The 11,354-nt window shown below is 34.7% G+C and overlaps 1 protein-coding gene across 1 annotated transcript in view; it reads left to right on the top strand.

The window, feature by feature from the left end:
- WDR72 (WD repeat domain 72) overlaps positions 1 to 11,354 on the top strand; it is a 362,471-nt gene that overhangs the window by 206,715 nt on the left and 144,402 nt on the right. The window contains exon 19 of the mRNA XM_074234646.1: positions 558 to 637. Within this exon, the coding sequence (XP_074090747.1) occupies positions 558 to 637 (80 nt within the window). The remainder of the gene's footprint in view (positions 1 to 557; positions 638 to 11,354) is intronic.

Below are 11,354 nucleotides of genomic sequence, written 5' to 3' on the forward strand. Positions count from 1 at the left end.
AAAATGAGAGTAAAGGTGATAGAATTGGCACTTAAATATCACCGACATCTTTGGAGACAATAGTTTCATTAAGAAGCATAGGATCCATATTGCAGAAGTTTAAATGGGAGAAGAGGAGTGTACCAATTGTAGACACATTTTTAAGGAGTTAAGCTGAAAACGAGGGAATATATATATATATATATATAGTTGTGACCAGGAAGGAGCAAGTGTATTGCCAAAGATAACTTGTTCCTTTCCTCCCCAAGAGTCAACCCTCTTGTGCTTCCACAGGTTACATTCCATTACATTTCCACTACATTGCTTCCTTTCACTATATTTTATTCTTCCCTAGTCCATGTAGAAAATGCTTTGAGATATGGATGACTGAGCTTAGTTAAGGATTTTTTTCTCTTTCTAGAAGGACTGAGTGTTCCGAGATTCTTTAACATCTCAACAAATGATGATATGCATTTAATTTGATTATAAAATGTGAATTTTCAGAAATTACAAATCAGTTGTTGGCTAACAATCTCAACTGACTCAGAAGTCATGATGAGTACTTTTCATGTTTCTAGGTAAAACTGAATTTCATTTTCCGGATGCTGATCTTTCCTTGGTGAAGCTAATTTCCTGCTGGAGAGACCAATCAGTTCAGGTAGGAGGCAGTTCATGCTGTGAAAGAAAGCTCCTTGATGCTATGACCCAATTTGTTGTTTGACAGACATTCTCTTTACTTAAGTACAATAGGTCTTTATCAGTACCTCTTCAGGGTTTTACCTGGAGGGCCAAGCATTGTGTGTCAGAGGTCTGAGATAGAGAGAAACAAAAGAAATGTGAAAAATATGAAAGAATGAGAATAAGAGAAAAATAACAATGTTCTCATGAGTTTGGAAAACCAGACCCCCAAATTACATAAGCTTCTTAGAACATTGTTTGTGGTTTCTTCCTTTTCAAAGCTATCGAATTCAAAACTAAACTTCTAGAATATTTCATGTTGAAATGGCAGTTAATCTGTCAATGAACATGTCATAATGTTGTAGTAGCCAGGCACTGTTCCTTGCTCTGAGGATTGAAAGATAAGACAGTTTCTGTCCTCAAGAAGTCTACAGTCAAATAGAGAAGATATGCAGACAACTATTTACAAATAATCTATATACAGAATTAACTCTAGTTAATCATCAGTGGAAAGATATTATAATTTAGCAAGAACAAGACTTCTTCTCAAAGTTAGGATTTTATTAAAGAAGGTTGGGTATCAAGGAGGCAGAGATGAGAAGGGAGAGTGTTCCTGCATGTTACATGTGAGTTCATAGTATTTTCTTTCACATTCTTCCATAAAATTTAAAAAAACATAGTGGCCACTTGGTCCTTATGTCAAAAGATTATTGATCTCAGGGCACATAGAAGATATCAAATTTTGATGAATTTGAAATTATGCCATTTACTTCCTTTCTAGTCCCACTTTCCTGATCCCGGTTCTTGGCCGTACAGCTACATTGGTCCATGAACTGGTAGCAATAGCTTCAGTAGTTTTTGTCCATAAATTCATCAGGTAGATTACTGTCCTCTGAAATAGGACTTTTCTCACATTATTGTATCATAGTGTAAGTTTTTCCTTGCTGGCCTTAAGATTCAAGTTTAAGCCCCTTGACCTTTCATAGTCTGTCGACAGGCTTTCTCCTTAAAAAACAAACAAACAAACCCATATTCTAAGAAACCTGGTCTCATGTCACTCTAAAACATTATGATTGGCCTCTACATCTGTCCCCAATTTATACTATTCCCTAGCTATGGTGTCTTTACACCCTTCTAATTCCAATCATTTCATTTTACTCAAATCCAATCTCCTGTGTAGAATGTTTCCAGACTACAGGAAAATCTCCTTGATCTGAGAGTGCATTTTGTTATAAATAATAGGTGTTTCTTCTTTAACTCTTATTGATATTATCTCTGATTTGGTACTTATTCATTCAAAAAACTATTTATTATTCATCTACTGTGTAAAAGTAACTGAGAAAGTAAAACATGCTTCCTATTAATTTAGTCTTTAGCATATGCTATCACGAGGGGAAAGGGTTTCTTTTAATGATATTTTTCTCTTTCATCTCTTTCCTATTCAACTAGGCTATAATTTCCCTTGGGGTAAGAACTATGTCTTATCCTTTGAATCCTTGGTATGTACAGTAACATTGTACCTCTCATAAAGTAGATAGTCCACAAATCTTTTTGATTTGATTAACTAGATGTAGAATAGTCATCCATTATCCAACTGTAAGGAACATATTGGAACATAGCCTTTTATGCTTTAATAAATGTGAGCAAGGTCAACATTCTTTGTTTCCAGGGGCATATAGATGCTACACTCTCAAGTTATACCCCAGTGAAGATGTTATGGTTATTTCTCTTATCTAAGATATTCCTTTTTTCTTCCATTAGTCTTGTTTCATTTGTCCATCTTCATCAAAAGATATGATTTAAAATAATTAAGTTATTAAAAATAGAACATCCCATTCAATTTCTTGAATTTCTCGAACATTCTCTTCAAGACAGAAATATTTCATTCAGGAGTTCATCCTCTGTTCCTTCTCTGTTCATTGCCTGAACTAGAGGCTAGAAAAGCTTAGTATCTTATAGAAGAACTTTCATATTTTTCATGAAAAGGAATGAGACACAAGCAACTATTCATATCTGGATCATAAACTTCTGTAGTTCCTACAGTTTCAGCTATAAGAGATAATAGGAACGCAGGCTTCTGCTTTCAAAAGCTCAGGAGTTCTATTCCATTCTGGAAGTCCATTACAGCATCAGTCAGTACCCATTTCTATTCCTCATTCCTTCATGAATGAGATTAGACTTGATACAACTGCTCCAAAGCCTCTTTCCTTCAGAGAACTGCCAGGATTCAGAGTGACTCAACCACCATTGTATCTTTCTCAGTCCTTGATTTTCACTTTCAAAACTTTTACTCTTTTTCTTTTGTTTCCTAATTCAAGGTTTACTTCCTAGGAAAAAGATCAGATAACAGATTAGATAACAAACATGTCACATATTAAATTCCTGTCAGTGGACATAAGAGCCTCTATTACAAGGCAAAAAAGGTAATGAAAATGACGTTACTGCTTCACCATTACTCATGGACTTTCTAAAGATGGTTGGCTTGGATCTATCTAGAGAATATGATTGCAAGCTTGACCATCTCATTAGTCAAACATCTGGTACTGTGAGGAGTAGTTCCAAGAGTGACTAGGCTTCTTTCTAAAACGATCCCTGAATTGATTTCCTCAACCTTCTCTGTCTTTTAGAATTTTTTATATCCATCATTTGCCAGTTCACTAGTCTTCTATGAATTTTACTTCTTGTTTCCTCTGTATATGTAGTATTTTGTGACTCTTTCATACTCTTCCTCTAGTCTGTATTCTAGTTACTACAGTATTACCTATTAGTGCATTCTCCCCATCCCCTACCATTTTGTAAATTACATGAATGCAGGGATTATACTTAAATTATTTTTGTGCCTCCCCCCAACTCATACATAGCACAATTGTTGTCATATCAAATGTGCTTTTAAAGAAGCTTAAAATAATCTGGAGTAGGAAATAGTCAACCACTCCAGTACCTTAGCCAAGAAAACCCCAAATGTGGTCCCAAAGAATCAGGTGATGGAAAAACAAAGACTGATAAAAGCTTTTGAATAAATAAATGAATACATAAAATGGGAATGGTTGTGCAAAAACTATTTTCTCCTCATTTAATTCCTTTATTACATATATATATATATATATATATATATATATATATATACACACACATACACACACACACACACACACACACATATATATATATATATATATACTTTTAATTTGCTATTGTTTATGTATGGGAGGGTCAGATAATTAAACATGGTGATTTTTTTTAATTGTCATAAATTTTTGTTTTGTAAAAAGTGACCTTTTCTTCAAGGACAAGTTTCAAAATACCATTTCCTGTGAAAATTTATGTTCCAAACAACTCATTCAACCCCCTTTATTTGATCTAGGGAAAAAGGTTACCAACAAACATAACATAGTCAGGGCATTTATGATTATGATAAGGTGAGGCAGCCAGGAGGAGGCCTAGAGTGCAAGGTGCTCCTGAACTCAGAAAGACTTATCTTCCTCTGATCAAATCTGACCTCAGACATATTAGCTGGGTTATCATAGGCAACTCACTTAACCCTATTTGCCTCAGTTCCTTCTCTGTAAAATAAGTTGGAGAAAGAAATGACAAACCACTTCAGTATCTTTGCCAAGAAAACATGAAAGGAGTCATGAAAAGTCACTGAAAACAGCATATCAAAGATTTGTAAAGTGTTTCAAAACTATGGTGTTTGTTCATTGTTAAACTGAAGTTTTTGAGGCTTCATTATTATACTCATATCTTGACCTTTCCACTTAAAAGCGTTGAAGTTATAACAGAGAATATCATTTTCTGAAGTTAAAATTATGGGCTTTTCTAGAACAGACTCCTTAAATTTTTGCTTGTTGGCTAAACTATTTACTTATTTTCCCTTTCTCAGTTCTATCAATAAATCAAGTCAAGAAGCTTCAAGTGAGCACATACCATATGCCATACACTAAGTATATGGGAACACAAAGAAAAGTATAAACAATTCTATTCTTAAGGAACTCATAAAATTGGATATAACTGCTAGAGAACTGGTCTCAGAAGTAGAGAGAGCTGGTTCAAGCTCTATTTATAATCATACTGGCTGTGTGTCCCTGGGTTAGTTGCTTACCCTCTAGATGCCTCAAGAGACTCTCTTAAAACTGTAAACTAAACAGTTGTTGATCTGCTTGTGATTATTCTTTACCAGGTCTACTCTTCATTACCTGCACCAATGAAATCTCAGGTCTAAAACTCAAAAATGATTGTTGTAATCTCATCTTTGTCCCTTACTTTTGCAATGCGAGGAAATATGTATAACTTGTCCTTGCCTTAGTTTCTTCACCTGTGAAATAAACACAAATTTTTTATGTTCCTCACATAACATCAAGCATCTGGCATATAAACTAATTTAATTGTTTTATATAATCAAAAGGCAATGTGATATTCTTATTACTGTTTAGTCATTTTTTCAGTTGTGTCTGACTCTTTGGGATTCTATTTGGGGTTTTCTTGTCAAAAATGCTGGAGTGGTTTGCCATTTCCTTCTCCAGCTTAATTCACAAATGAAGAAACTGAAGCAAACAGACCTGGGTGACTTACCCAGTTAGGATTTCCCCAAAGCCATATTTGAACTCAGGAAGATGATTCTTCCTGACTTCAGACCCAGCACTATCCATTGAGCCACTTACCTGACCAATATGGCAAAAGGCATAGCAAGCTTAAAAGAAGATCAGAAATCAAGTCCTTTCTGTGATACATAGTGACTGTGCTACCTTGGGCAGACCATTTAATCTCTCAATGCTATAGGCCATTGATGCTCAAATGTTTTAACTCAACTCTTCTTCATGCTATTAATAATTATTGAGGGATCCCCAAATAAGTTGTTTCACTTGACATTTCTTGTGCTAAAAATAAAATTTACGTTAATATACAGTAGATTTGACTTGAGAACCCTGAGAAAAGATTTTGGCATACCCAGGGATTCCTGGATGACAGTTTGAGAATTAACTGCCAAAGTTAATTATTTTTAAAACAAAAGTTGCACAAAAGCTGGAATGAAGTTCCTCATTTGAAGGAATTTTTATATCATTTAGGCCATATTCCTAATTTCTTTCCTTTCTCTTTGTGATTAGAGAATATAGAAGTGAGATGAATCTCAGAAGTTAACACATTCAGCACCTTTAAATTAAACTCAATGAAATTAAAATACAGGATGATGCCTACCCCATTTCATTCAAGTAATAAATAGCAGGACCAACATCAACTGCATATCTTGATTCCGTTTACATCTCCACACTACCTTTCTTATGTTCACAACCTCTAGTTTGAATCTTCATGGTTATAGAGACACTTTGCATTTCCCCATATTAAACACCTCTCTCAGCCTCTCAATGAATAAGTTGCAAAATAATTTGCCTTTTCACATTTGTAAAAGGAGGAGCTATTCCCTATAACAATGAACTCTGCGTGTGTTTGTGTTTGTGTGTGTGTATAGATATAGACATACATACTTTGCTTATTTAGCTCAACATCAGATGTGATAGAGCATGATACCTGAAATTTGGAAGAACTGAATTCCAATACTTTCTAAGATAAATTAATAGTTTCTCAGAAATAGTTAAGTAAGTTAATTAGCCTCTCTTTTTCTCAATTTTCTCAATTGTAAAGCAGGTAATAGTATATGCCTTGTAGTTAGAAAGATCAAATGAAATTATATATATATTTCAGACCTTAAAGCAATTACGCTTTAAGAATATAATGCATAAACATGAGCTATCATTATTATTATTATTATCTTTCTGTGAGGGAAGGTTGGTTGATAAGAATGATTCCAAATAGGCCATTTCTGATTTCTAGGAATTAAGGGATAAAAAAGGAATTTGTTAAGTGAATATTCTGTACCATACAGGGTTCTAGAATTCTAGGATGTAAATTAAAAGACATGATGGTCACATACCTACATAGTCTCAGTTCCTGAACTGGTGAGTTGCTTGAGTTTGGCCAATATGGTTAAAATTGATTGAGCATATGCACTAAGTCCAACATCCATATGAAGAACCCAGGAAAAGAGAATGACCAAACTTTCTGAGGAGTGGCAATCTGGGTCAGGTCAAAAAAGAAGAAAGAAAAAGAAAAATAGGACAGATTCAAACTTTTATGTTAACCAGTATTAAGATAGGACCTTCGAGTGATCAATGAATTTCCAACCTAATTGAGAATGACCAAGTCTTTAGAAAGTATAACATTGACAACAAAAAGTAAACCGCTCCTGCCCTCATGAACATTAAAATTCTTATTTCTTCATGGATAAGGAAGAGAATTTTTGCTGAGGAACCAGTGGAATACAATGGAGGTATAGATGATTGTTATGGTCTTGCCAGAAACAATCTTGAGTATTCATTTGATTAATATTCCTCAAGCAAGAGATGAAAAAACAGGAGTGGGGTTGAAAGGTGAGCATTTGAGGACAGTCTAGATATAAAGTTGTCCTGGGTGGATGGATATGAAGAACTGGGCAGCACAACCTCCCTCCTTTCCCTTTTGAAACACATATCAGACTCAAAGAGGAAAAAGGAAAAAAAAAACTACCTATCTGTTACTTCACCCACTGTCCAGATACAGCTGACCTTGAGAAACAGTGTTAGGGAAGAGATGGGGGGAGGGGGGTAATGGCTTATAATTTACATGCTTTTGATATTGCAAGTTACTGGAAGCTCTTAAGATTCGATATGCTCACACTCAAGAGTGTCAACGGTGGACTGGAATCCCTTGGGAGAAATGTTGTTTAACTGTAGAACTTGGAAAAGCACAAAAGACCAGAGTAAGAATGAGTGATGTGCAAATATTTTTTGCACACAAGGATAGACAGGCAGGAAACAGAGATTTATAGACACCTTCACGATGTCTTGTGCCATTTTATGGCATTTTGTTGTTCCAAGATGTTAAGGAAAATCATTACAAAATGTTATTTGGCTGGAACACAGTAGTAATTCCAGTAATGAATATGTGATCCTGTTTCATGATAGCTTCTTCCCCGGCAGTGAATTGCATAAAGGTTATTTTGAATCTATGGGCACCTATGTATAGAAAAGGCTAATGCTTCAATATAATTCTTCTGAAAGTACCTTTAATACATATTTTTGGGGGCGACATCTCTGTGGTCATTGTCCTTTCAGTCTGTAATTTAAAGTTAAACTATGTTCATAATTCTGTTTTATTTTTGTAGTTTTATACATAGTGATATATTTTTTGTTAGGATCATTCAAATTGTATCTTTTAACCATTAATATCTACCTTATACATACTGTAAAGATATTTTATAGATAAAATAAGTTTTTATATTCCCTACATTTTTTCCTCTACCTGTCCCTTAATGTGCATTTTATGACCCAGTAGTAAAATGCTAGCATTTTTTACTAGCATTTCAACTTCCAACATGTTTCATACCTGAATAAAACAGTTGAATTAGTAAAATCCAAAGTAGTTTCCATTTATAAAATTTTTTGATTTTCAGAAATATTTTTGTAATTTTTTTTCTCAAAGCTTATTGAGTTTTGCTTTTTTAAAAAAGTATATATCTATATATTAAAAAATTAAGTATAAGCACAGGCCTGTTACTCAAGGATGCTGACGCCATTGCATCACTTGGACTTTGGAGTTCTTAGCTGAAGTGAGCCAAACTAGTTTCAATTGGGTATCTGCTCAAAGTCTAGTATCAATAGGGTAAATGCTCAGAAGTTTTATATTTGGGGGAGGAAGGGGGACTGAATGCCAGGCTGTCCCAGAAGGGCAAATTGATTCAGATCAGATTTGGAGCAGGTTAAACTTTCTATAATGAGCAATAATGGGAGTGGGATCTTGAGGGAGTGCTTACTCCTAGCCTGTATAAAATAGGGAGACCTATGTCTTCCCCATTCTACCAAAAAGTATATTAACCACTAATATGTCACTAGGTGATCCTTATATCCTCAGGTTTCTGCTAGGCATTGTTGGGTATAGAAAAGAACATGATTCTTTACTTAATGAGTTTAAAGTCTAGTTAGGGAGACTACTCTGACACAGCTAATAAGTGATTCAAAATATACATCATAAATTTGATTGAAAATACTATGAAATAAAGAAAAACAAGTGGAATGTTTATTATATTTATATATAATATTAGATTCTGGAGGAGAAGGCTATCTAAATCTAGAAAGACCTGAATGGTGCTACTTATACAAGTTTTATAAAGTGTCTATGCACAATGTGCTAGATTTTGCAATTAGAAGACAGAAGAGGGAAAGAAGGAAGGAGGAGAAGGAGGAGGAGGAGGAAGAAGAAAACAATAGCACCATAAAGCATAGATGGGCAACACAGCTAGGCAACAGTTGACATGAAAAAATTTGTGCATTTATTGGATTGTCAACTCAATAAAACTTGAGTAGAATATGGTGGCAACAAACAATTTAATGTGATTGTAGTATTAGTAGAGTCTAAAATAAATCAAGTCAGCGTCTAACTTTATTCTACCTTTTTTAGATCAGACACACTCTCATACAGATGTCAGAAGAACTGATAATCTGAGGAATATCATATTCATTTCTGGGTCTGAAGGACACTGACCATGTAGAATGTATTCAGAGGGGTGGGCTAGAATAATGGGACTTGAAGCAGTGCAACATAAAGTTTGGTTGAAATAAATGAATGTATCAAACTTGGATTTATAATTTATGTGTATGTGTGTGTGTGTGTATCTGTATACATATATATATATTTATATATAGAGAGACTCTTAAGTATTAGATTAGAATTTTATAATTGTTTTTGTCCTTCATGCTATAAAATGACAAAACTGAAACCACTTTGTTGGGGTCAAGTTACAGCCGTGACTGATCACACCAATACAAGCTCAGAATATGCTACCATAGTTTGGGCCCAAATCTCCATATGGACATTTGGATGGAGATGTTTCTAAATTTCTACATATCACATTTCTGTTGAGCTAATACAATTATCTTTAGCTAATAAAGTCCAGTGACCTCTTTGATGAGGGTACACTATGCTGGGCAGTCCTGTGCCAGTGTTTCTCTTGTCTCACAATTGATGCCAAAGTTCTTCAAAGAGACTTTGAGATTGTACTTTTATCAGTTCTTCTGACATCTATGTAAGAGCTTGGGTTGTGTGAGTTCTTTGTGAATAGTCTATTAGGCCAACCTATGTTTGGCATTCCAACTATCTGGCCAATCCCTCCGAATTATGCTCTCTGCAGTAGAGTTTGAATGCTTGGCAGTTCAGCTCAAGAATACACCTCAGTGTCAGCGATATATCTTGCCAGGTGAACTTCAGAATTTTCCTAAGATAATTCATGTGGAAGTGATTTGGTTTCCTGGCATAATGCTGGTGTCCTGTCTGGGTTTCACAGGTTAGCATGATGACTTTGTTTACCTTCACTGAGGTCTGGCCCTGGTAGTGCATGTGTCAGCTTCATCATCTCTATGTGTATCTGAAGTATTATGGTCTAGTCACAGCATTCACAATTTCTTCATTTGCTGTAATTAAGGATTCCATGTATGGTCAGTGCAATTCTGACTAGTGGTGTGGTCAGGCCATAATGACCACAAGTAGCAGATGTCTCAAATATACTGTTGCATCTCAGTTTCAGAGTCTGCATTGATCATATAATATTTGCAGTAAAAGCTACCCTCATATACTTGGACACAGGAGACATTTACTCATCCAAATGATGGATCTGTAACATAAGATTTCCAAAGAAAAAAAGAGACAAAATCTTTTCACTTATGTTCCATAGTTTCAGAGACACAGGAGAATGAAATGGCCTAAGATTACCCATTCTAGTGAATGGTATTTTTTTTGTTGTTTTTTGCAAGGCAGTGGTGTTAAGTGATTTGCCTGAGGTCACACAACTAAGTAATTATTAAGTGTCTGAGACTGGATTTGAACTCAGGTCCCCCTGACTCCAGGGTCAGTGCTGTATTCATTGCACTACCTAGTTACAACCCTGCCCCCCACCAAGTAAGTGTTTTTTAAGCACATGTGCTGGGATGCTGTTGATTTACATTCTAGGAATTTTACCCTTCTAATTCTGTTACCAATATGTCATTATTTTGAATGAGTTCTGAGGCCCTCAGATGAGATCTTCAATTTTACTACATAATATATTACATAACTACTTTTGAAATTTTCCAATTTTATGATATAGTTGTAGAACCTTGATGTTATCAGAAATTATTATTATTTCTTAATGACTTTTTATCAAGGAAATCAGAGCAATGTGGTATATGGGAAGTTAATGTGTCAACAGTATATATTGAGGATTCAATATGGAAAACTTAAAGTCAGGAAGAATAACACAGTTTTCTATAAAAAACCACTTTCATTCTTTTCAATTCAATTTGATAAATATTGATTGAGCACTTTTCTTCAAGGTTCTGTATTAGGCTCTGAGTGTTCAAAGATGAGAGAATATTCAATCACTTGTCTTAAGAAGCATCCAGTCCAATCAGACGATAAGCATGGACACAAATAACTAAGAATCATCATAATCAGGATAAGAAAGTTGACTGAACAATATGTCATTAGAAATTTGAAGAAAGGATGAATCATTTTCATTTGGAACAAAAAAGGAACATTTTCATGTAGGAAACATATACCTTTAACTTTAAACTTAATGGTACTTAATTACCTGTATTTTTCATTGCATCAGAACTAGTTCTAATTCTAGATTA

The sequence above is a fragment of the Macrotis lagotis genome, chromosome 4 (genome assembly GCF_037893015.1).
Source record: "Macrotis lagotis isolate mMagLag1 chromosome 4, bilby.v1.9.chrom.fasta, whole genome shotgun sequence".
Lineage (NCBI taxonomy): Eukaryota > Metazoa > Chordata > Mammalia > Peramelemorphia > Peramelidae > Macrotis > Macrotis lagotis.